We start from the raw sequence: 25,549 nt of genomic DNA, 5'->3' as shown, positions 1-25,549 counted from the left end.
GGAGGCCCTCTGCACCCCTTCCTCAAGCCTCCCTGCCCCCGGCCACGCCCCTCCTTGGCCACACCCCTCCCCGGCCACACTGCAAGCTACGCAGGAAGGCTGCTCGGTCCTGCGGGAAGCGCCCACTTTTGCTGTGGGCTGTCTTTCCAGCCCATTCCAGACCACTCCCCCTTCCTGTCTCCCTCCTGACTTCCCACTGTCCGACACCGAGGCGCCCAGAGCTTCTCCACTGCCGCGGGCTCCCTCCCTGTTTCAAGTGCCTCCATCCCGTCTCTCTTCCCGATTTTATAATCAGAGGGATCCGCATCCCTTTCGCCACCCCACAGCGGGGATGAGCACATAAAGGGGGACTCAAGAAAATCTGTCAACTGACGCTAGGCACGTGATGTCCCTTGGCCACCTTCTTAACCCCTCCCCTTCAAAACCAAACAAAAACGGCAAACAGGAAACGCTCGTCTTTTAAAAATTACTCTATTATTATCAAATAGAACCACAGTATCCAAAAGGTAATTATAAAGTTCTATACCCAACTAAGTGGCCCTGCACCGCCCCTCCGCGTGGCCGGCCAAATCACTCCCCCCGTGCTGATTGGTTTCATCCGTTTTATTGTCAAGGAAATTAACAGCCCGAAGGGGTTCCCCAGGGCAACGCTCTCCCCCCTGGGGCCCCGGGTAAACAAGGCAGCAAGCGACCTGGTCTCAGGACCCCTGTGTCCTTGGAAGGAGGGACAAAAGGAGGGGGGGCTCACAGCAAAGGGGCTGGGGGGGCGCCCCGCCGGCTGGGCTCAGGCGTCGAGGCTGCCAGGCCGGGCGGCGGCAGGGCGCGCTCACTCGCCCGTGTGGGTCCGCAGGTGGTACTTAAGCGACTGCTTGTAACGGAAGCACTTGGCGCAGTGCGTGCAGGGGTAGGGCCGCTCTCCGGTGTGCGCGCGCTGGTGCTCCAGCAGGTGGTGCTTCTGCGTGAAGCGCTTGCCGCACTCGGCGCAGTGGTAGGGCCGCTCACCCGTGTGGATGCGCCGGTGCTCCAGCAGGTGATGCTTGCGGATGAAGCTTTTGCCGCACTCGGGGCAGGCGTGCGGGCGCTCGCGCGAGTGCACCCGGCAGTGGTTGGTGAGCTTGGACTTCTCGCTGAAGCTCTTCTCGCACTCGGGGCACTTGAAAGGCCGCTCGCCCGTGTGAGTCCGCTGGTGGCGCAGCAGGTGCGACGGGCGGCTGAAGCTCTTGCCGCACAGGCTACAGATGAAGGAGACCTCGTGCTTGCCCGCGTGCACGCGCTGGTGGATGACCAGGCTGATGTGCAGGCGGAAGCTCTTCTTGCACTCAGGGCACGTGTAGGGCCGCTCGCCCGTGTGCGTGATCTGATGCTTGGTCAGGCTTGACTTGTGGCTGAAGCTGCTGTCGCACTCGGGGCACTTGTAGGGCTTGGGGCCGCCGCCGCTGCTGGAGCTGGGCGACTTGGGGCGCGGCTTGAGCACGTGCTTGGAGGCGAAGCTTGGCCCGCGCTCGGGTGACCCGTAGCCTCCGCGGACGCGGTGGATGCGCTGGTGCAGCGTGAGCTGCTGCTTGTGCCGGAAGCTGATCTCGCACTCGGCGCACTCGTAGGGCCCCTCCTTGATGTGGTTGCGCTGGTGGATGATGAGGTTGATCTTCAGCCGGAAGCTCTTGCCGCACTCCATGCAAGTGAAGGGCCGCTCCCCGCGCCGGTTCCGCTGCTGCTGGCTCGAAGAGCCCCGGTTGTCGCTCATGTGACGGTCGCTGTGGGGGACGGGCGCCAGCCTCTTCACCGCTGGGTTTCCCAGCTGCAGGGGCGGGGGACTTTCCTCGCCCTCGGGGGACAGCTCCCCAGGCAGCGGGGTCTGGTACATACTGGCTTCATACCGCCCAGACAGCTCCCCGAGGTCCTGCAAGTGCTGCGGCAGCTCATCCTCCTCCTCCTCTTCCTCCTCCTCCTCCTGTTCCTCGGTCTTGATCACGATCCCCTCTGCTCCAGGGACCGGCAGGGACAGAAGAAAAAGCAAGAAGTCAGCTGTTGCCTAGCGCTGATTACCAGCGCTCCATCCTCACCCACAATCACTGCAGACTGTCCGCAGAATTCCTTCCTCTGGGAAAAGCCTCCTTTCCACCCTCTGCTGCCTGAGGCCCCCACCCCCACGGGGGTGGCCATGTAACGACAAGCCCACTTGGTTCAGGAATGAGCCCAGACCCTCTGCTGGAACGTGACGCAGAGGACACAGGGAAGATGGGTCCCTGTGATGGGCGGCTGGCACTGCAGGTGAACCTGTGGCTACCCAAGCCCACAAATACCAGTTCTTCACTTCACTAAATAAAGGGTTGTGTTTCTTCCCCCTGGATCCAAAGGGTTTGACTCATCAAGTTGCCACCCTTCCCTCCCCACGGTCTCCTCTACCTGAACTCAGCGCAGCCCCGCGGGCTACAACTCTCGTGGACTCGACTGGGCCTTTCTCCTCAGGGGCCTTTACTCACCCTCCTCTCCACGTCTGGAACTCGTGCCGGTCCACGAACACTGGCTCCAATCCTCTCTACGCCCTAAACCTTCCCTGACCATCCCCGCTGCAGCCCTCGGCGCCTCCTGAGCCCACAGCCTGGGCTGGTGCCCCTCCCCAGGCCCGAGAACTCGGCCTTCCCACGCAGCACCTCACCTGCACGGGGGCTGCCACCCTGCAGCTGGGGGCCTCCTCTGCCTTTCCCACAAGCCCTGGGGCAGGGGCCACCGACACCCCCACGCATGGATGCCCTCCCTCCACGCCCTCTAGGACCTAAATCAGGCTGTGTGTTCTGTGGCCCAGGAGGGCCGACATCCCACAAAAAAGGAGTGGCCTCCCACGCACGCCTGCTTGAGTTTTCTCAAGCGCCTTGTACTTACTGGTACGCCCTAAACACTGTTAATGGGGGCCTCTATTTTTAGTCTCACTGACCGACTTTGTGGGACATGAGGAAGTCACTCACTCTTCTGGGCCCACCTCTGAGCCGGGAGACTTAGTGACAGTGTGCATTTGTGGAATTCTTACTCGCAAACAAAAGAGACCTTTCTCAATGCGCCTCACACCTGTTCTCTCCTTCACAGCCACAGCATCTTACTGCAGGCTACCTCAAGCAAGGATTATCCCCACTTTGCAGCCCTGGCTGGCGTAGCTCAGTGGATTGAGTGCAGGCTGTGAACCAAAGTGTCACAGGTTCAATTCCTAGTCAGGGTACATGCCTGGGTTGCAGGCCATAACCCCCAGCAACCGCACATTGATGTTTCTCTCTATCTCTTTCTCCCTCACTTCCCTCTCTAAAAATAAATAAATAAAATCTTAAAAGAAAAAAAAGAATTATCCCCACTTTGCAGACAGGGAAGCACTGGGCCTGGGGATGTCCGACAATGTTTCCAGGTAAAGTGAAAGTCACAGACCTTTGCAGAGCTGGCCATTTGGGGAACACTAGCCTCTCCCCTTGCCTGACAGGCTTGAAGCTGGCAGACACTTCTGTGACCTGGCCCAGGTCCTATAAGCTTGTCAGTGATGGCTGGGCCACAGCACTGCCTGCCAGTCCAGTAAAAGGCAGTGTTAACGTCAGAACAGAGGTGAGCCGACGCCCAGCTCAGGCCCCTGCCCCTCACGCCGCGCTGCCTCAGTACTGCCAGGGCTCTCGGCAGGAAGTGACCCAGGGCCCCAGGAACACAATGCTTGAAAGACAGGGAAGGAGAAAGCAGCTTCCGATGTTGGTAACTAGTTGCCCTGGTGTTTTTCCAGGGCTGTGTATGAGAGAAATAGGGGGAAGTGTGGGCCTTAGACGATTCGCACTCTCTTTGGACACCAGAGTTGTTTTTTCTTAATGAAATTGGAACGGAACATCTGGCCCTAAAGTTCAGGGCTCAAAATCCCAAAAGGACTCCTTAGTGATCTCCTGAGGTTCTACTAGGATCAATGGGGGCTGTTCAGAAGACCACCTGGAATTTCTACTATGAAGCTCCGATTCAGCATCCAGTCACAATTTGCCTTGTGTCTTGCACTATTCTTTGGTGAAAGATAACGTGGTATATTTTAAAAGACTTCTGAAATATCATGCAGTTATTTAGAAATAAGGAGCCAGATCCACATCTTTGGACGAAGAAGCGTGTCCGTATTTTACTAAGTGCAAAAAGGCAAATTGCGGAGGAATCATCTATAGATACTATGCTTAAAAAAAAATCAACATAATGCTTTCAAAAACCTAACTAAAATGGATGTGGACATAGTGCTAAATATAAGCAATATGTAAATTGATGTCATGGTTAATGACTTTCACGCATAAACAAAACATCCAAACAAAAACTAAAACCCAAGTGAGTTCTATCAAATTTCCAAGGAACACACTTAATTCTCATCTTATACCGTATTTCCAGAGTATGAAAAAGAGCAAAAGCTTCCCAGCTCCTTCGGTAAGTCTAGTACGATCTTGTTTCCCACACCAGATGAGACTGATTCAAGGAAAGCTCAGGTTCATTTCATTTATGAATAACGTTGTAAAGCTCCTCTATAAAAGAGTAGCTAACTAGGTCTAATAGTGTGTTTAAGACAGACACCACACCCTGACCAGTGTGGCTCAGTTGGTTGAAGCGTCATCCCCTACACCAAAAGGCTACAGGTTCAATTCCCGGTCAGGGCATATACTTAGGTTGCGAGTTCGATCCCCAGTTGGGGCATGTATGGGAGGCAACCAATCAACGTTTCTCTCCCACATCAATAAAAGTATTTTTTTAAATGAAGAAAAGAAAAAAAAAAAGGAGAGCAAGATGATGAGACAGGGCTTTTCTCAGGAAGGCATGCTGGTTCAGCATCAGAGAGCGACCACAAAAGGCGTCCTGAGCCGGGCCGTGCGGGCCTGCGTCCCCACTGTTCTCCACGCACTCACGAGCATGCAGAATGGTGACCCTGGGATTTTACGACTAAACCAAGGTGATGCCTCGGTTCTACCAGGGAAAGGGCAGCCAGCCGTGTTAACAAACGTGCTCTCCAAGGGCTGCAACCGGCAAGTCAGGCGAGGCGTCTAGTGTGACACAGTCACAGCCCCGTCAGGACAGGGAAGTTCTAGCTCTGTCACTGTCACTGTTGGACCTTCTCCTGCCTGCGGTGCTGACCTGGCGGTTGGCCGCACCACCCTCTTCCCTCGCCCGGAGACGGATGCCCACGAGCCATGCACCGGAGGCTGTGCCTGGGGCTCTGTACCACCCGCCGGCCCGCTGCTGGCCCCGCCCCGACTGACCTGCGCAGTTTCTCTGCTGCACCAGCATCTGCTTGAGCTCACTGAACTCGCCGGAGCCTTCCGTGGACTCCTCCAGCGTGTTTTCCGGCTCCTGCATGTCCAGGTCGGGCTGCTCCCCGCACGGGTCCCCCAGCTCCGAGTCCGGGAAGCCGTGCTCTTCCACCTGGCCCATCAGGGGCTCCGGCGTCTCCAGGCTCTCCGAGCCCTCGTCGTTGGTCTGCACCTCGATCTTAATCACGATGCCGTCGTGGGCTGAGGAGGACAGAAGAAGCCAGAATACGTTCATCCCTGGATGGCACATTTCAAACACGCGTAGTTCAGAGATCCCACAGAAGCAGCACACCGAGTTGGCGCTGCCTTGTCTATAGGTATATAGGCTCATTTCAAATTTAATTTCAAATTCATGACCCACACAGCTGCCACTCCGTAAATGGGATTCTGCACACTACCGCAGTATTGTTTTCCCTTTAAAGGGGAAATTTTTTTCTTTTTCAAAGATTTTAGAGAGAGGAGAAGGGAGGGAGAAAGAGAGGGAGAGAAACATCAGTGTGTGGTTGCCTCTCACACGCCCCCTACTGGGGGCCTGGCCTGCTACCCAGTCATGTGCCCTGACTGGGAATTGAACCGGCGACTCTTTGGTTCTCGGGTGAGCACTGAGCCACACCAGCCAGGGCTTGTTCTCTCTTTAATTTGCTTTCCCCTTCCCCTCACGTTCCCTCTCTGTTCCCTGGCTCACTACAACATCTCCTGGAGATCCCTGCGCTCCTGCTCCGTGGGGCTAACGAGTTCCCTTTCCCAGCTGCACGCGCGCCCTGTGAGGAGGGCGCTGGAATGGGTCCCACTGGTCCCCTCCTGCAGAACACGCACTTTTCCTTCCCAGTGTCTTGCCACCGTGGACAAAGCTGCAATAAACATTTGTTTATTTATACCTCTAACTACGCAACCGGGGTTTTATTTCTACACGAGTTCCCGGAGTGGCTCTGCAAAGTCAAAAGCCTCTTGTGTGGCTTTTTTTTAATTCCGAGGGACGCCCTCAGCCTGCTTTTCAACAGGGCCGTGACAAATCCACATTTCCACCAGCCCGGCCAGAGAGCAGCCTCGTCCTCTCGTCCCTGCCGGCGACAGACACGATGCTCCTCCAATGCACCTCACTCGGACGGGTGGGGAGCGGTAGCTCACGACCCCGTCATTCCTGGACGGGGGTTGTCTGCATACCATTTATTTCTCGGTCTTGCAGATTTGATTCCACGTCCGCTGTGTCCTGTCCAATCTGTAAGAGTCCTTGGATTTCTGTGTTAAAGATAACCCACTTTCTCTTATCGACATTTCAAGCACTTCCCACGTCCATCATTTGTCTGCTGACTGTTCCCTCCTGCCACACCAATTCCTCCGCGTTTTCATGTTGTCGAGGGTGTCCCTTTCTCTCTATGGCCCCTGGGTTTTCTGCCTTAGTTAAGAGGGTCTCCCCTGCCCTAGACGGGTCATCTGGTCTCCTGGGTTTTATTGGAAGGTTTTCATTGTTCAGTTATGCATACTCGGGCCTTAACGACACCTGGAATTTCTCTTCTCCCCCATGGGTTGAACTGTGCCAACATAAACCCCCTTCCGGGCTGCCGATCACTTTGTCAGTCAGGGAAACTGGAAGCGATCACGCGTCAACACACCCGTGCCCCCGCCGAACGCTTCCTCGGCAGACACGCACCGTGTGCGACGCGGCGTTCCGAGGGCTCGGGAGAGGCCGGCGGGCACGGCTGAGGTCTCTGCCTCACACGTCTACGGAAGGCAGCGAACCTGACGGACGAATCCTACGGCGTGTCCGACGGTGGTGAGTGGTGCAGGACAAAGCAGCCAGAAAGCCCGTGGACAAAGCCAACAGGCCCGCCTTCACGAAGCGCCCCCCCGCCCCCACCGTGTTCTCCTGCTGTTCCTGAGTCCAGCGGACCAACCACAAGGCTGAGAAAGCACACCGACCAGACCCACTAGTAGCGACCGCAGGCAGTCCTTGAACTCCTCTCCGGTCGGACAACTCGGCCCCTCTGCGCGTGGACACCGTGCAAAGCAGCTCTCACGTTCCCAGGCTGCGTCCCCTCCCCCAGCCTGAAACGCAGGTGCTGCATGCTTTCCCTCCGGACTGAGCCTCCAAAGGTCTCTGCTCCCCGTGCAAAGTCGTCTGCATCCAAGTCTGTGTCCGCACCCGCCTCTTGCACCTCCCCCTGCTCCTGCTCAAGGCCCCCATCCTGACCCCACCCCCTCCCCGATCTCAGGAAAAGCAGTGCCTCCCCTCTCCCCGAATTCCAACCTAAATCCCTTGGTGTTGCGCTGCACAAGCTGTGCCCCTTCCTTCTCTGTCTCCCATGCTCATCCCTGCGCCCCAGCCACCACCACGACTCCAGCATCGGAAGACCTTCCCGACAAACTCCTTAAAATACTTCGCTGCTTGCCAAGGAGGCAAGGAAGGACCTAAAACATGTTTTTAAAACTATGTACCCTCTGCACCTTTTGAGTAAACATATAAAATGCTTCCACAACTGCAAAAGATGTGATTTCTGGAGTACTGTAAATATTGGTGTTTTAAAATAAACGCTTCCATCGCCCTTGAAGGTGCCCAGTGGAATCTAAGGACCCCGGCAATTTAAAACCCACCCTTCTTCGCTTAAGAAATACACAAACAAGTTCTCCTTTGACAGTTGAAATTTTCCTATCATTTCCTTCCACCTTGAACATCTATTTCCATTCCTACTTTGCCCACCAAATTCCATCCTCATAGAACATATTTTCATGCTGAGGAGCCTCCTACCAACCAACTCATCCACCACTCTGCCACAAGCTGTGTATGCACAGTGAAAGATTAATTTTACTTTCATTTCTAACAACCAGAGGACTCCAAGTGTCCGTTTCCCCGCCCGCCCCCCGCACCCCCCACCCCCCGGCTTAAGTCACCCTTAGTTAGTACTACTGTAGATTGACAAACAATTTTATTCAAGATAGAAAACAAAGAAACAACAACAACAAAAAAATCTGGTTGGAAATGTATCTCTTACAAGGATGGATAGGGATCCCCCCACACCAATTGGTTCACTTTATCTGAGAATGAACACTCTTGCTGTGTAAATGAGACAGAGTTCGAGACCCAATCTATTCCTAGTTTTCACTTTCACAAATTAAAGCAGTGGGTCAACTCGGCTGCACAGGCTGCCGGGAGCTTTGTTAGGGAGCCGTCACCCCGTTCTGGGAACTTCTGAGTTATAATGCCACGAAAAGCACAGGGGGAACCGCTCAGAAATTGTTTTTCATGACTTATTAGCTGACAACTTAATTAGTTCCTCTTTCCATTCTGTTGAAAGCGAAGTATCACAAACGCTCTAACCTGCAAGAGAACTCAGCCCCCAGGCCCCCGAGCAGTGAACTTCTTTCTGGCCGTGTGGCCCTGCACTGGAGGCTGTGGCTGTTCCGTGACCCAGCGGGCTTCTCAGACTTCAGAGAAACTCTCCGAGATAAGATCAAGATGAGTGGAGATGCCTGTTCTTTTTAATTTTGTAATCATGGGGGAGGCTGGAGGTGGGGACCAGCATTTCAAGGGGCGCACCTGCTGTGCACTCTTGCCGAGGGGTTGTATGGTGCCCTAAGGCCTGGAAAATGGACCTTCCACGCCACCTGATATGTCTCTTTGGGGCCCTGGACCGTCACTAGCCTGGCTGCCCTAGCCTGACCGGCACTGCCTTCCAATACCTGCCCCTCCTTCCAGAGCCCACTCCCCCAAACCCCGCACAGCGCGCTCAGCGGACCCAGCTGCGCTCCTCCCCGGACCCCAAGTTCTTTTCTGTTCCTCTGACATTTGATTCATTTTCTCTAGAAACACGCATTTACACATTCTCCCCCTCCATCCGTCAGACGGTGGAGAAGCTAGCTGTCTCCCCCAGAAAGGTCTCCCACCCCAACAACTTTTGAAAGAGTCCCGATAACCAACGTGCATTTGTAGGTAGCCGTTCGTTCTCCCGTTTCAAAAACGGAAGGAAGACACGTACATTGTGGGAACGTAATTTATGACCAAAGGCAGTTTTCCAAAAGTTCTGAAGAAATGGTGTCGAGACAACCCACTTCCTGAGTCGAAGAAAAAAAAAAAATCTGCCTTCCCCTGTCTCACATCAACGTAAATTACCGATGAATCAAAAATTCAAACATAAGTAATAAAATCATACTAGGGTCAGACAAAAATACAGCCTTCTCTTTCTTTTCCTTTTTCAGCTTTGAGCTCAGGAACAGGATGACCCCGGGTCCTCAGGGACTTCAGACGCCACCCCCCCACCCCCACCCCAGGAGGCTGTCCGCTCGGTCGTCCAAACACAGCCCAAGTGCCCTGCCCGTGTCAGCCGTGACCTCTGCCATCAAGTTTTTGCAAATAATTGAAAAAAATTTTTTAAAATATTTTATTTATTTATTTTTAGAGAGGGAAGGAAGGGAGATAGAGGGAGAAACATCAATGTGCAGTTGCTGGGGGCCATGGCCTGCAACCCAGGCATGTGCCCTGACTGGGAATCAAACCTGCGACACTTTGGTTCACAGCCCGCGCTCAATCCACTGAGCTACGCCAGCCAGGGCTGCAAATGATTTTTGTAGCTCTGCCTCGATGCTGTTTGGCCCTAGGAAACGTACTTCGTTTGTGATTGCTTTTTAACCTCTGCCGGCGCGTCTCTTCCTCAGAGCGTCTGTGAGACGGGAAAGCCTGTCCTGTGACCTGTTCGCCGGTTTATTACATGTCCGTGAACGCGGACCCTGATCATTCCTGAGGCTGACGTGAGGTTCTGTTTGTAGACAGTTCAACATGTCATGACTCACAGTTTGCAATTTTCTCTTTATTTTCTGGAACAACAACAAAAAATAGCTTGTTCCAGGCCTGAAATGCTTCTATGGACTTCTGGGAAGCTCACAGGTCCAAGACCCATGCTCATAAGGTGCCAGCTGAACAGAATGTGCTGAGTAAGGACTCCTGCACTCGCCGTGGAGCCCGGACCCTGGTGAATCTGAATACGTGGGGACTTAAAATCGATACATTTGAACACAGACAAATGCCATACAGCTGTGCCTCGCACACACACCACCCCACGGGAAAGCACAAGCTCGGAAGCGTGTTCACACGCATAAAACACGGAAGAGCGAACATCCTTAATACTTGAGACGCTTTTACAAATCAATAATAAAAAGATGAATAGTTCGAAAGAACAATAGGCAGAAAGCAATTCATGAAATGAGACACGCCAGCGATCAATAAGGGTATAAAAATATCCTCAACTTCACTCTTACAGAAGTCAGATAAAAAGATCAAAATATTGTCCTTTCTACCCATCGCTCTGGCCAATAAAAAGATAACTACTACCTCCTCTTGCCAGGGGTGGTGGGGAGACGGGCAGCTTCTTGCACAGATGAAGGCGTACAAATCGGAACAACGGCTGTGAAGGGGATCCGCTAATTGTCTATTAACGTTTTAGACGGTGATACCCTTCAACTCAGAAAATCCACTTCCAAGTAAGTTTCAGACAAGCACGCGGCACATTTACGGCGGTCCTTTGACGAAACCTGAAACTGCAAACGCTCCACATATACACCGATAGGAGCTGATTTCAGTAAATTATAAAATCAGGGCACAGAACACTATAGTCTGCTATTTAAAAAAATCAATTTATGTGTTCTGACATGTAAAGATGCCAAAGATATATTATTAAATCAAACGAGCTGCCAAACAATATACCTCTGTGCTGTTTGGCTTTTTTTTTTTTTTTTACAGTGAGTATGTACTGATGTATCCCTTATAACGTTAAGGCCGTGTGTGTGTGTGTGTGTGTGTGTGTGTGTGTGTGTGTGTGCGCACGTGCACGTCTGTGTGTGTGTAAGGAATAAACTATGGACTCTTGTGGGAGAATGACGTGGAGCTTCTGCTCTCCGCATTTGTTCTTCTTGGGGAAACTCCGCTTTGTTGTGGAGTAAGACTCAGTGTGGTAAGCCCTGGCTGGCGTAGCTCAGTGGATTGCTCGGGTTCACAGCCCGGTTGAGCTTGGGCTGTGAACCAAAGTGTCGCAGGTTCAATTCCCAGCCAGGGTACATGCATGGGTTGAAGGCCATAACCCCCAGCAACCGCACATTGATGTTTCTCTCTATCTCCCTCCCTCTCTTCCCTCTCTAAAAATAAATAAATAAAATCTTAAAAAAAAAAAAGAAACGGTGTGGCCACATGCACTTTCTCCACCAGCAAGAAGCAGAGGCAGGATGGCCTGACCCCTGGCTCTCCAACCTTCTCATGGCTGCACTTCCTGGTAGATGTTTTTGATTTTGGTGTATTAGCTTTTTAAAATCCTTTTTAACAGTTATACATGCACAAAGGCCAGAGGGTTGAACAGTTCTTCAAAACCTGCTTCTGAAAAGCCATCCTCCCCCGACAAGCCCTTACCACGGGGCCCCAGAGGCAATCACTTTTCAATTCTTCTAATGGACTTTTTGTCACGTATCTTCGTAACTCAAGTAACGTGCTTCTGCGGCTACTCTTTGAATTTTCAACTTTAAGTGGAATCTATTGGCTTCCAAGAGCTGCCGGCGAGGACCCCGTCTCCCCCCTCCGTCCGTCCGCATTTCTTCCAAATCCCTGGTCCTCCCAGTTCGGTCTGCCCTTCTGACTGGGTCAGTCCTCAGGCGTTCGCATTATTAGATTACGTACGTGTTATTTTAAACCGAAGCACGTAGTACGCTATGAGCACGGTTCTGTGCCTGTAACCCTTTTTTGCTTTTCCCTGGAGCTTGTAATTTTTCCTTTTGCTTGGCTTACTCTTAAGTATCATAGCCTCTTCCCCAACCCTGCTCTGTATGTAACTCTCCTTTCAAAATGTGCAAGCATACTGGGTATTTCCGAATTTCATGTACTCGAAGCGAAGATTTCTGGAACCTTCTGATGTGCTCCGGTCTGGCCTCCAGATGCACAGCCGTCTTTCTGGGCTTCGGCCCCAGCAGGGTTCCCTCCACCTCCCTCCCACTGGCCTCCTAACGCCTCTGTCTGGGTTGACCCCCCACTTTGAGAATGGGGGGCACCAGGGACGTGAACACTTCGAAGTGCCTCAGTTCCACTCATATTTCATTAGAATAATCTGCTACATATTCGCCTTCGAGAACGGTCGGACGACATTTTCCTATTTTTACATTTTAAGCACATTAAAGGCATTGCTTTACTATCTTGTAGCTTCTAATATCTCTTGTAAGTCCAGAGCCAGTCTAATTCTCGCTCCCTCCTGTGAACCCGTTTTTTTTTCTCTCTCCAGAAGCTTGCAAAATCTCCTCTGGCGGCAGCAGCTCTGAAATTTCTGGCTGCGGGAGCTAAGGTGTGGCTCTATCTCTGTCCATCGTTCTGGGCGGTGGGCGGGTGCTTCTAGTCTGGAGAGCTATGCCTCTTGGTGCTAGGGATTTTCCTCTCTGCAACATTTATTTTTCATTTTTTGTTTATTTATCTTTATGTAGTTTTTTTTTTTATTCCAGAGAAAGAGAGAGAGAAAGGGAGAGAGAGAAACACAGGTGGGAGAGAGGACTGGCGGCCTCCCGTACGCATCCCAACTGGGACCGAACCCGCACCCTGGGCGTGTGCCCCGACTGGGGACTGAAGCCGAAACCCTTCTGTTCAGGGGATGATGCTCCGACCGACTGAGCCACCGCAGCCAGGGCTGCTTCTACTTTTACTTTTTATTATTTTTACTTTTTCAATTACAGCTGACATACACTGTTATGTTAGTTTCAGGTGTAGCTGGAAGTTTTTCTTGAATCTTTTTGTGGCTGGTTTCCTCCTTCCCGGGTTTTCTGTTCTTTTTTCCCTCCACAGTCCCATTTTCCCGCCATTGAATTTCCATCCTCTAATTTTCTTGTTCTTTCCCTATTTTCTTTATTTGCCTATTTTTGCTTTATTTTTTATGAAATGTGTGCTTAATGCTATCGTCGAATGCTGCTACTGAGCTTTTCATTTGTATTATCCCATTTTTAATTTCGAAGTGTTCCCCCCTCTTCTCTTTTTCTTTAATAAGCATCAAGCTTCGCGTCACGGATGCACTCACTCTCGTCTCTCTGAGGATTACACGTCGTGCCTGTGTGTCTTCAAACTCTCCCGTTTTCCTCTCTGCTTGATCTCTGTTTTCCTCGAAATTTGTTTTTTTTTTTCTGCCTTTTCCCCTTTGGTCTCTGTACACGAGAGGCTTTTCCATTTTTATTACAGCGGAGCACTCCGAAGAGAAGAGAAGTGGGACTTCAGTCCATCCCCGGGGAGCCTGCCCACGGCGCCCTCCCAGGATGGGGGGGAGGACTCCTGTGGGTCCTTTCGCCGGGAAATCCCTCGGCTGGTCCCGGAGATCTATCTCCCGAGGAGACTCTCCCGATACCCTGCCCTGGGGGTTTTAATCCTGGACCTCAGCGTCACTTTGGCAGCCAGGTCAGGGACGTGTGCTGGAGATCTCGACATCTGTCTGTGAACTCTCGCCATCCCCTTGTTTCCAGCGTGGCACCCCACCCTCGACCATGCCTGGCGCCCGAGTCCTGACACCCTCATCCTGACACCCTCGTGTGCACCTCAAGGCTCCCGAGACTAAGCCTTGGTCCTCTTCCAGGGCTGGGAGAGGCAGAGGCCAGCACTGGGGGAGGTGCCTTTGAAGGCCTCTTAGGAATCCTGTTTTAGCCTCACCTTCACGCCCATTTCCAAAGGCGCCTGGAGCATGCACAGCCAAGTCCTGAGTGCGGGTGGGGTGGGGGGAGTGCAAGTCAGGCCTCCCCACGGTGCCCCCAGCACCAGAGGCAGCTTTCTCATGAGTCACTGTCCAGCCGTTTGCCTTCAGGCTTCCCAGACCTGGCGGCTGCTGTCTCCTGGTCTTTCCTCTGGACAGTCTCTGAGCTCTCCTTCCTCTCGTTTAGGAAGCGCTTGGGGGAGAACAGAGTCCACACACCCGTTCCATCTGCCGTCATTCAGGCAAACTCATTCTTCACGCACCCTTTCTTAAAAAATTTGTGCTTTTACCGAATAAAAAGTAATGCCCACTCACTTCGGAAAACCCTGCGATGCACTGGGAAATGATTTTAGTATGTTTGCATCCAATTTCCTCTCTCTCTTTTGCTTACCTCCTGGACTTCATGTTGTACCGACCTTTTCCAACTCTGTATCATTAACTTCCTTTCCCGTCAACATCTCCGACAGGCTTTAGCAACCCCCACCTCACGCAAACAACTACGGAGATTCTCAGTTTTCTGGGCCTTTCCCCCATGGTGCCACGCCACTGGGTCTGGCCTTGGGCCGGCTCTGCCGCCGGCCTTGCACGTGTGAGGGGGACCCATGGATGGGTTACCCCGGGCACGTTCAGGCCCCTGGTCACCGTGGATTCTCAGAACCACGCTGCTACCCAGAGCCCACGGCCTCTGGGGTCGCAGAGAGGTGCGAGTTCAAAGCCAGCCAGGGCCCAGTGGTTCCCGTGTGTCGTCTCCTGTCACCCCTCCCAGCCCGGGCTCCAGGCGGCTGGAGATGGTCGGTGGGACACACGGCCCCGGCCACACGAGGCCGCCTCTGTGAGGCCGGCACCTCCCAGGGAGGCTCCGGTGTGGACGGGCGTGCGCCAGGAAAAACCAGCCCCGGGCACGGCGGGTTGGGGTTGTTTGCGTCTCAACTCTGGCCCCGGTCTGTGGGAGGCCCACGTGTGATGAGGGTGTGACCAGTGGACAGAGGACGGGAACCAGTCCTCTCCTTCCTGCCCTTTCAACCAGACGCTGGAAAAGCAGCAGCTGGGCCACACCACCACACTGGCACAGAGGGCGGGACGGCGGGACTGTAACCACAGGTCGCCTCTCCCTCACTCGCGTTCTTCGCCGTGCAACGCTCCGGCCTCATTCTGCTCCGAGTCGCTCCACAGGCCCCTTGTTTTTGGGGGTGACCACTCGTACCTTTCAGGTACAGACTTTCCTTCGAACCAAAGACCCCCCCTGCCGTGTGCCACACTCCACCCCGACCCCCCCATTCCCTTCTCCGTGTAAACCCGTCTTTTCCGGCCGCCTGATGACGTCAGGATCCACCCCTCCCTCTGAGCTAAGTCCCCAGGCGAAGCCCCAGAGGGGCGTGGCGCTGATTTCTCCGACACCTGCCGGCGCTTCCTTTTCCGCAGGGTTCCGTCTCCTCCACCAGTCACCTCTGCTCCCGGCCCGTGGGGCCGACGTCACTCCATATGTCTCGTCCTCGGAGCCAGACCACAGGCGGTCCCAGAGTCTACAACCTTTCCTCACAACAAGACCTGACGCTGGACCCAAGGAGGTGAGCCTCCGCCGTCCCCAGGGACGTCTGGCTGCAAAGGACGAGGGTCTGCTTCCACTGAAGACCCTGAGGGCAAGTCACCCGAGTCCAAAGGCGATCCCAGACTAGGAGCTCCCCAGACGGGCTGCACGTCCCGCGAGCAGCACAGGGCAAGTGCGCGGGCTACTGAGCGGCCGGTGTGGAAGGGACAACACAACCCACGCAGGACGACCCCAGCTGGTGTCCCCCGGGCCACTGCTACCTGCCAGTCACCACGCCGGGCCCCGGACATCAGCACCAGCCCTACTGAACGGACGAGGAAACGAGGCCTCTGAAAAGGCGAGGAACTGAAGTCACCCTGCTGGCAAGCAGCCGGGCGGGGTTCCAACACGGGCAGCCAGACACCGGCCGGAACGCGACTCGCATGGCCAGTCCCACCGGGCACCTCTCTACGGCCTCCATCTAACGCCGCGTCTAGACACTGTTCTGCATACAGGAGGACGTTTCGGGTCAAGGTCACGTCCGTCCCTACCCGGCTGTCTGGCTGTGGGACCCGGACAGGGCCCCTCTCTGGGGGCTCCAGTGGGCACAGGCACCCTGACAAGGACCACCTTTCTGTCCATTCTCGTTTTGTTTCCTGCAGACCGAGGTGACACGCGATCGTGTCGAAACTCCCTGAGACAAGGGACACAACAGCAGGCCTGTGTATGGGCCTGGTGAGCAGGGAGGGCCCAGCGCCTGGGGCCGACCACCTTCCCGCACACGGCTGGCTGGCGCACCCGTCCAGGGTCTGCTCTGCATCGTCCCGCGGACGGACCTAGGAGGCGGCGCTCCGAGCTGCCCGGCAGCCACTCACCGGCACTGGGGTCTGCGGGCGGCTCGCCCTCCTCTGAGTCTTCCTGCTCCTGCATGGTCGGCCTCTCCCCGCGCTCCATCTGCGACATCAGGTCCGGCTTGGAGATTGCATAGTCTGCACAGAAGGGAAGGAAGAGACGCATCATGGGGCGAGGTCGCACTGGATGCTGCGAAGGCATCACCTGCGGGGGGTGCCACACCAGGAGCGGCGGGCAACGTCTGAGAAGCTACGAGCCAAGTTTCCAGCCCTTTTCTTGGGGTCCCCTGGGTGTGTGTGTGTGCACACGCATGTAAGTGTTAACCATATACTGGGTCCTCCCATGGGGGGAGCGGAGGTCAGGTGCCACCTGCCACCAATGGAAATGGGTCCCTTTGTCACCTACCTCTCCTGTTGCTCAGGTTTTTCACGACAAATGCACAAAAGGTTTAAAATGTTAAAAAGCATAAAACTAATCCTGATAAAAATCTAAAGGCTATAACATAAAATACTGATCAGTTTCCTTATATTAAAAAACTTTAGCCCTGGCCAGTGTGGCTCAGTGGGTTGGGCGTTGTCCCGCAAACCAAAAGGTTGCTGGTTCGATTCCCGGTCAGGGCACATGCCTGGGTTGCAGGCCGGGTCCCCCACTGGGGGTGTGTTTCTGTCGATGTTTCTCTCCCTCTCTTTCTCCCTCCCTTTCCTTCTCTCTAAAAATAAATAAAAATAAAATCTTTTTAAAAAGTTTAAAGTTCTTTAGAAATAAAATTAAAAGATGAAGAAAATTGGAGGGAATATTCACACACACACACATCTGTCACATGTAAGGCAAAGGGCTGACATCCATAATTCTACACGTAAAGTCTCTACAATTAGTAAAAAATAAAAAGGCAAAGAATAGGCAATTCATAGAAGAAATGCAAATGGCTAGCAAACACAAGAAAAGATAAATAAGTTCACTAATCATCCAAGAAACAGATTAAAATAATGAGGTGCCATTTTTCACCCATGAGAAAAAACAAATATTTAAAACAGAACATCAGGGCGTGCAGAAAGGCACCGTTGCACACCGCTGCATAAACACACACGGCCTCCGGAGGGCACCACCACAGCGGCCGAGGTATTACTATAAATGTGCACCATCTTCACTTCCAAGAGTAGAGATTCCCTTTCTGGGAATCTGTGCCACTGAAATACTCACGGAAGTGCACGGACACACACACGTGTTTATGGCAACACTGACGGGGAGAGGGCAGAATCCAGCAACTGCTCGTTACACGCCAGTGGTCCGTCTTTCTGAGCAGGCCTACGGCGTGCTCACATGGAAAGCTGCCAGTGACCTGCCGTGAGGTGAGATGAGTGAACAGTCCCGCTGGTGCAAACCACAAACTGTGTGTGCAAACTGCGTGTGCAAACTGCGTGTGGTGTGTATGTTTACATGTGCACAAAAAAAGGGGAGAGACCATGTGGGTCGGTGGGCTCAGGGTGGTTACCTCTGGGGTGTGGCACTGGCAGGAAGGGGGTGGCTCTTTATTAGAGAAATCTTAATTGCTGAATTTTTGCAGTTATGTACGTACATACTTTAAAAAGAAAAGAAGAACCCTGGCTGGTGTGGCTCAGTGGGTTGAGCGTAGGCTTGCAAAGCAAGGGCTCGTGGGTTCAATTCCCAGGCAGGGCACATTCCTGGGATGTGGGCCAGGTCCCCAGTAGGGGGCGCACAAGAGGTAACCACACATTGATGTTTCTCTCCCTCTTTCTCCCTCCCTTCACCTCTCTGTAAAAATACATAAAATCTTAAAAAACAAAAACAAAAGAAAAAACCAAATTGAAAAAAAAAAGTTACCCTAAGAATAGATTTGTATGTATAAAATTAACAATTCTAACAAGAATCAAGATTTGTACACAGCAATGTACTTCATATTTTTAAAACTTTTTGGTGTGCCCAAAAAGTTCCCCTGAGAAAGGGATACATATGAAGTTATAGTTTTTCCAGGTTTTCATCCTCAAGTACAACAAAGACAACAATAATCCACAGACGCTGGGGTACGAGAGATCTCAGTGAAACTGTGACTTTCTGGTGGGGACCTGGGACCTCCCCAGGTCACAGTTTCCTCTCTTCACAAGGGGGACAGAAATGCAGGGGACGTGAGCCCTCAAGAAAGGACAGCGCCCATGGACAAAGCCGGGCGGCGGGGGGGGCAAGCACGGAGGGTGGGAGGTGGGGGTGGGTGGGGCAGGGGGAAGTGGGGGTGGGAAAATGGAGACAACTGTATTTGAACAACAATTGTGAAAAATTGCAACAGCATGCCACTCGGGAGAAAACGTAACCCACAGCATTCTAAAATCCTTGCGTTGTTTGAAAAAAATAATAAAACCATTTCGTTAAACTATAAAATAAAAAAGGAAAGGAAAGAAAAAAAAGAAACGACAATGTCTGGTCACCTGCACAGTAGAACAGGAGCACCCGCCCCTGCCCCCGGCGAGGGAAGCCCTCTCCTTACCCATGGAGACCAGGGACTCGTAGTTGCCCCTCATCACGTTCTTGTACAGCTCCTTCTGCCACTCAGACAGGTTCCCCCACTCCTGCTCCGAGAAGTGGACGGCCACGTCATCGAAGGTGACAGGGACCTGAAACCACACGACAGGCTCAGCGGGGACCACCTTCAGGGCTGCCACAGGCTCTCAGCTACCAAATCCCAAGGAAACAAGTGACCCCCACCCCAGGGCTGAGTTCCAACATCTCTTCTTAGGACCCGAGGGGGAAAAGGCCACAGAGCACAGCCCTGAGGTGTCACCAAGGCGTCTGGCCAGGCTTGGGCCACACAGAATAAGGACCTCGCCTTGTCTGGCCCTTTCCCCCTCCATCAGGACAACCCCTCCCTGCGGTAAAGCACGGTGTGCAGACCAGCAGCAAAAGCCCGACCAGGGAGCGTGCTAAAAACACAGGCTGGTGGGCCTCACCCCAGACCCATGAATCAGACTCCGCCCTTGGTGAGCTCCCCGTGCGACGCCCGACCACAACCAAACTGGATGAGTGCCGGCCCCGGGGACACAGCCCGAGTTCTGTCCCAGAGGCCGGGGCCAGGGGCGGCGGCACGGAGGAACAGTAAGAAATTTGGTCCACGTTCAAGTGCTTGTCGAGTCTTTTGGAAAATTATGTGGAAACCTAATGTTCTCTCGTTTTGTTTTTTTTTAGGATCCCTTTCAAGAGCACACGTTGACTGGCATTGACATGACTTACAAGCCAACCGATAAAAATGCTGAGCCCCACAGGGCCACATGCTATTCCCTCGAGGTCTCCCCCTCCCGGTGGTGGGCGGCTGGGTTGCACTTGTGGAGACCAGCGGGAGAGCCTCACGACCTCCATCTCCGGCCTTCCCTCTGCCTTCTCGTCCTCTCGGACCTCACGGACCGAACGCCCTGCCAAGCCGACACTGCCTGATCTCTGGGCCCTTCCTCCGATCCACCCACCTCCGCTTTTATCAACAGGAGAAATAATTCGACTGTAACGTGCCCTGTTCTTAGTGCAGTGATGCTGACTCCTGGGTATCCTTGTGTGCGTGTTTTTTCCCTTCTCAACCATCACATTTCCCCTTCTCTTGCATGCAACTAAACTCCTAAAACGCGTCCTAATTCAGGTCGCTCCTTGGGAGCCCCAGGGGGCGGACAGGGTTACCTTGGGGACTTCTCCGTTGCTGCCCGGGGGCAGCCGCAGGATCCAGAAGTTTCTGTTTTTCAGCAGGTTCTCCATGTTCTCCAGCCGCCTCTGCAGCAGCCCGTACTCCTGCAGCAGCGTGCCCAGCACGACCCACTTGCTCTCCAGGTGGTTCGCGAACTCCACGGCCGTCTTCTCGCAGTCGGCGATCTTCTTCTCGTTCGTCCCTGTCCGCCCCTCCAGCGTCAGCAGCCGCATGGCCTGGGCCTCCAGCTTCCTCTCCACCGCCTGGACGGCAGCCCACACGGCCAGGCGGGTGATCTCGGCCGTCGGGAGGGGCGTGTCCTTCTGGGCTGCGGAAGAGACGTGGAAGGGGGTCTCCTTCTGGGAAACGGGGCTCTGGAGCAGGGGGTCCATGTCGGCCTCGGGGACTGTGGGGGACAGGGTGCGGGGGTCTTTCTCGGGAACTTCAGGGGAGTGGAGTGGGGCTTCCTGGTGGCGGGCGGAGTGAGAGAGCAGCGGCAGGTCTCGCTCGGCAGCAGCTGGGGCCGGATACGGGGTCTCTTCCTGGGAAGCCGGGGGGCCCTGGAGCGGCATCTCTGGCTCAGAGGCGGCAGAGTACAGGAGTGAGGGTCCCTTCTGGAGGGCGGGCGGCATCCGGCCGGAGGTCTCTTGCTTGGGAGTGAGGGGCCGGGAGCCTTGTCGGGGGACCGCGGGGGACAAAGAAGGGATTTCTTTGGGGGGGAGAACGCGGGACTGGAACAGAGCTTCCCGGGGGGGTCCGGCCGGGGCCTGCCGCGGGGTCTCTTCGGGCAGGACGCTGGGGAACGGCAGAGGCGACGAGCGCTGGGTCTCCATGTCGAGCTGCTGGACCTGTGGCCAGAGAAAGGGTGGCAGTGAAGGTCTCCACGGTCTCCAAGGCTGGCAAACGAACGCCAAAGACTAGCGCTCACATTGTAAGGGCACTGGTGGCCGTATTTTGTGGATGGGAATCTTTCCTTCAAAGCCTAGCGCGCAGACATCAATTGCGAACCCATTAACACAACAAATAGAAGAGGGTTTGTGCCAGCTTCTGACCTTTGGAAAGCCAACCCCTTTTTCAGGGGCACCATCTGAGGAGTTGGGGTGTCGGAGAGGAGAAAGGGCGCCGGCCTTGAATTCCAACGCTTGGCTCTCGGGCCCGCCCCCACCTGCCGCTGCCTGTGCTGTCTGGGCCCATCCTCTGACCTCTCTGTCCTGTGTCCCTAATGTGGGGATGGTAACCCGACACTCCCTGCTACCTCAGGGAGGTGTCTGAGCCCCCGACAGAATAACGCTCTGGAAAATGGAGCAGAATTTGGTCAGCGCCAGGCACTGCAGCTGCCCGACCCCAGACTCCTGGTGAGGGGGGAGGGGATCGCAGGTGGGGGCCAGTGCTGTCCGCTGGCCTAGCTCCCAGGTAAGCCCTCCAGCCCCAGGGCTCCTACTCAGATCCCCAGGCAGTCCCAGTGCCCGAGTTCCTCCTCCCACTCTGTCCAAGAGGGAAGGGGTGACCTCGAGTGTCCCCAACTCCGATCAAAGCGGAATTGTTGACGTATCGATCAAATTCCTGAGTTTTATGCTGTGGGTTGGCCCGGACACGTGTTGTATGGGCCCGGCCCCTCCTGCAGAGGCTGAATGGCCTTCTGGGCCTTCCCAGCTGGCCTCTGCTCTGAGCAGGCAGGGAGGAGTCACAGCCGGCCGGCAGTGCAGCGGCTGCGGTGGTCTGGCGTCCTCCCTTCCACGTGTGAGGTGGGGGATGAGCACCGGAGGCCTGGAAGGGCTGGAGGCGGAGCTGACGTTCTGTGCCTCGTGTCAGGATTGGAGGGGGCCAGAGGGGGCCAGAACCCATGCAAACACTGATGCTTTTGGGGGGCTTCCATGAGCCTCCCTGCCCCTGTTCCCCACCTTGACACACCCGCGTCCAGAGACTTCTTTTGTCATCGGGGACGCGAAGCCAACGGCTACGTGGTGAGTTCTGCGTTTCCCTATCCAGACAACCAAAATCTCCACTGGAACACAACACAATTCCTCCCACAGCGATGCCTGCCTGCTTCCTCACCAGCTTCCTTCAGGGGACCCACGGCATGCCAACGACCACACCAGAGGTCTTTCAAGTAACCGAAATCCGCATTTTCTTTGTGTGAGAATTAACATATCCCTCGTGTCCGGTCTGATACATAGTACATGCTCAGTCAACGGGGCGGCCGGATGAATGACCAGTATAAACTGTTGCCTCACGAGAAAAAATTATTAGGGCAACCGAAGGTGTTTGTTTCTTGGGTCTTTTACCAAAGATCGTCTAACCCTATTTATATTTCCCTCGCCTTCTTTCTTTCCTTCATTCATTGATTCACTTACAAGTCTCTCGACTAAGACGCCGTTACGCTTGTAAGCCGAGGATTAAAGATTTAAGACTGGACTCGGGCAGGAGAACGGGGAGGTAGTATGACAGATACAACAGCAGCTCCGGAGCTAACCAGAGATGCCCGCTAAACAAGTCAGAGATAACTGAGCAGTGTTAGGCGTGCACGCGCCAGGAACTGTGTTAAGCATTTTAGAGGGTTATCTCGCTTAATCTTCCCGAACCCCCGTGAAGTAATGACTAGAATTGTCATCCGCACCTACCTACGTAGGAGAGGCTATGTAACTGCCCAAGGTCACAATAGTGGTCAGACCCCTGGGCCCAGGTTTCCGCTGATGCTGCAGGTTGCCCCCCCTCCCGTTCCGTGAACTGAGGCAGCTGGTTGGCGCTCTGAACCCTTCTTCCCTCCAACATTCAGAGGCTCAGAGATTAAACAAAGATCTGTGGGAGGTTCTATCATGGGGGAGGTGGAAGGCCCTGCCCCGCAAAGACATTTCCATTTAACTCTGGGGTCAGGGCTCCCTTTGAAAACCTAGTGAAAGCTATAGATTCTCCCCTCCCCCCCACCAAAAATGCACGTGGGCGCATACACACAATTCTACAAACACCTGTGGACTGCCGAGAGGTCCCCAGACCCCTAAACCCGAAGGTTCGAGAACAGCTAAGCCGCCTCTCAACTCTTCCCAGGTGAGCACAAGACTGGGCTGCCCTCAGCAAGGGGAACCTCGGACTCAGGTAAGGGGACCCAGCAGGCACAGGGCGGCCCCATCCTCGGCGGGGATTAGGGTATTTGCCTACCCTCTAGTAGGAAGAAGGGAAAACCCCCAGGGCCGAGTTAGCCTCCCGGAGTAATTCAGGGGTTTAACCGAGACAATGAAAACAGGCTCCAGTACAGTAAATAGAGCCAGCACAGTAAGACATCTTCACCAACGGGTCTAATCGGAGCTCAGAGGAAAAGACCATTTCTTTGCTTTCTATTATTAGACCGTCTCTCTCCATTTCCGGATGCGGAGGGCTGCGGAGGGTCGAGGGGCCACAGGAACATGTCCCCTCCCCCGCCCCCAAAGAAAAGCCCCTCGCTATCATTCCATAATGGCTTTATGGTACCCTACGCAGACAGAAGGGGCCCCAGAGCAGGAGGTAAATATTATATTTAAGATTAATAAGCCGTCTTCTCCAACTGTTGGGGAGGGGGGAATAGAATTCTTCTGAACTGCATTTTATAGGATTTAACTGTCCCTTCCTACCTCGTGTCTCCTAAGCGGATGGGGGTCTTCAGGATCCAGGCCATATTAGCAGAAAAATACATAGCCACACAAATCTGATTTATAAAGAGAGCTAAGCCATTTTTTTTTGTATGACCCAGTGGGGTTCACCCGGAATTATGGAGGGCCCTGCAGACCTATGCCTGGAGGTAGACATTTAAAAACCTTCATTTTACTTTATCTCTCTAAGAGATGACTATTATTATTATTATTATTATTATTATTATTATTATTATAGAACTGAGAGGCTCTTTAGAAAGCCGTACGTCCTGACCCCTTCCTGTGCACAACAGGAAACTGAGGCTCGGAGGCACTGACTCCCACGCAGCAATCCTCCCTGAACGGCTGCTGCGTCTCTGAGAGCAGGTCTATGGGGATCTTCGGACAGATTTTTAAGAACGGCCCACTGAAGAGGCACATCAGCCCCCAAACCCCTGGGAGCTCGCTCCCCAGACCCCATCCGTCTAGACACCCAGAGTTCGTCCGGGAACCCTCCACACGCAGAGGCTGGAGGCCCAGACGCCGAGTCGGAGGGTCACCAGCTCCCCACGGTGGCGACGCTGGGCAGGACGCCGCGGGGCCTCCCACCCGGCCGTCGCCCCTCCCCCACCCCCGACGGGCCGCATCCACCGCGCACCGGGCCCAGGCCTGTAACTCCGGGGAGGCCGCCGCCAGAGCCGCCCCCACCCCGTCCAGGCCCGCAGCCCTGGGGGCAGGCTTTTCTGGGGACGCGGGCACCGAGCCACGGATGACTCGCTACGTGACCTTGGGGCGGGCAGGGCAGGTCGCCGCCAGGTGTCTGTGCCTCAGTGTCTCCGCTCTGCGAAATGGGGAGAGCCGCGTCAGCGCCGCGCTCCGGCCGCGAGAGGCTCCGCGGGGCCGAGCTCTGCGGAAAACGTGCGGCGGCAACCCCGACGGACGCAACGCCGGCTCCGCAGGGAGCGAGGCGCGCCGCCCCGGCGCCCACCGCCGGCCCGCGTGCGCGCCAGGCCAGGCGCGTCCCCGCAGCCTCGCCCGGACGGCGGCCGGCTCCTCGGCCCCGCTCCCGTCCCGCAGCCCCCCCTCCCGTTCGGGGGCGCGCGAGCCCTCCAACCCCCCCACCGCCAACGTCGCGGCGTTTCTGGCCCTTACCGAGACCCCAGGCCGGGCCGCCGAGCCCGGGACGCGCAGGCCGTCCCCGGGGCCCCGAGTCCGCGCGTCCGTGCGCGCGCGGGCCGCCCTCACCGCCTCGGCCATGGCCCTGCGCTGTCCGGCCCGGCCCGGAGCCGCCGTCGCCGCCGCCGCGCGGCCCCACGCAGGCCGGCCCCGGCCTCTCCGCAGGCGCCGCCCGCCCGCCCGGCCTGCCTCCCCCGCCCGGGCTCGCGCGGCCGTCGGGCCCGGCCTGCTCGGGGCGTGCGGAGCGGGCTGGGACGGAGCGGCCGAGACCGGCGGCGGCGTCGGAGCGGGGCGCGCGGCGGTGCGGGCGGCCGGGCGGGCTGCGCTCCGGCCGCGAACTGGGCCCCGGCCCTCAGCAGCGGCCCCCGGCCCGCGCGCGGCCCCTCTGCGGCCGCGGCGGCGACCCCGGCTCCGGCCCCGGCCCCGGCTGCGAGCTGCGCTGCCGTCCCGGCGCCTCTTCAGCAGGGGAGCTGCACCGCAGCTGCCATGTTGATACAAACTGCATCCTGGGAGGCATGTCCCTCTCAGGCCGTTTAAAGAGAAACACTCCGAGGCTCGTCGGAGGCTGCAGGAACCCAGACAGCTCCATCTACAGCCGGTAGGAGCGAACAGTGTCGAGCGAGCAGCCTGGCGGCGACGGACACGCCCTGAGCCCCGGGCCAGCCCGTCGTGCAGCCCCGGCCGAACCTCCCGGGCCTTCCCCCCTCGGGCCCCCCGGGCCTCTC

At 55.3% G+C, this 25,549-nt stretch overlaps 1 protein-coding gene across 1 annotated transcript; it reads right to left on the bottom strand.

The window, feature by feature from the left end:
• Window positions 1–454: 454 nt before the first annotated feature.
• On the bottom strand, window positions 455–25,343 carry ZNF777 (zinc finger protein 777). Its single transcript, XM_045834036.1, has 6 exons — window positions 24,801–25,343; window positions 20,043–20,894; window positions 18,868–18,994; window positions 16,391–16,504; window positions 5,247–5,498; window positions 455–1,980 (listed from the first exon to the last, which is right to left on the bottom strand). Exons 1-6 carry the CDS (start codon window positions 24,903–24,905, stop codon window positions 827–829), a joined length of 2,604 nt encoding a protein of 867 aa, XP_045689992.1. The 5' UTR covers window positions 24,906–25,343; the 3' UTR covers window positions 455–826.
• Window positions 25,344–25,549: the final 206 nt, after the last annotated feature.

Source organism: Phyllostomus hastatus, unplaced genomic scaffold (assembly GCF_019186645.2).
Source record: "Phyllostomus hastatus isolate PE091 unplaced genomic scaffold, TTU_PhHast_1.1 phas_contig_1021, whole genome shotgun sequence".
NCBI classification, from domain to species: domain Eukaryota; kingdom Metazoa; phylum Chordata; class Mammalia; order Chiroptera; family Phyllostomidae; genus Phyllostomus; species Phyllostomus hastatus.
The sequence above is the reverse complement of the archived record's forward strand: the minus strand, read 5'-3'. Positions and strand labels throughout refer to the sequence as shown.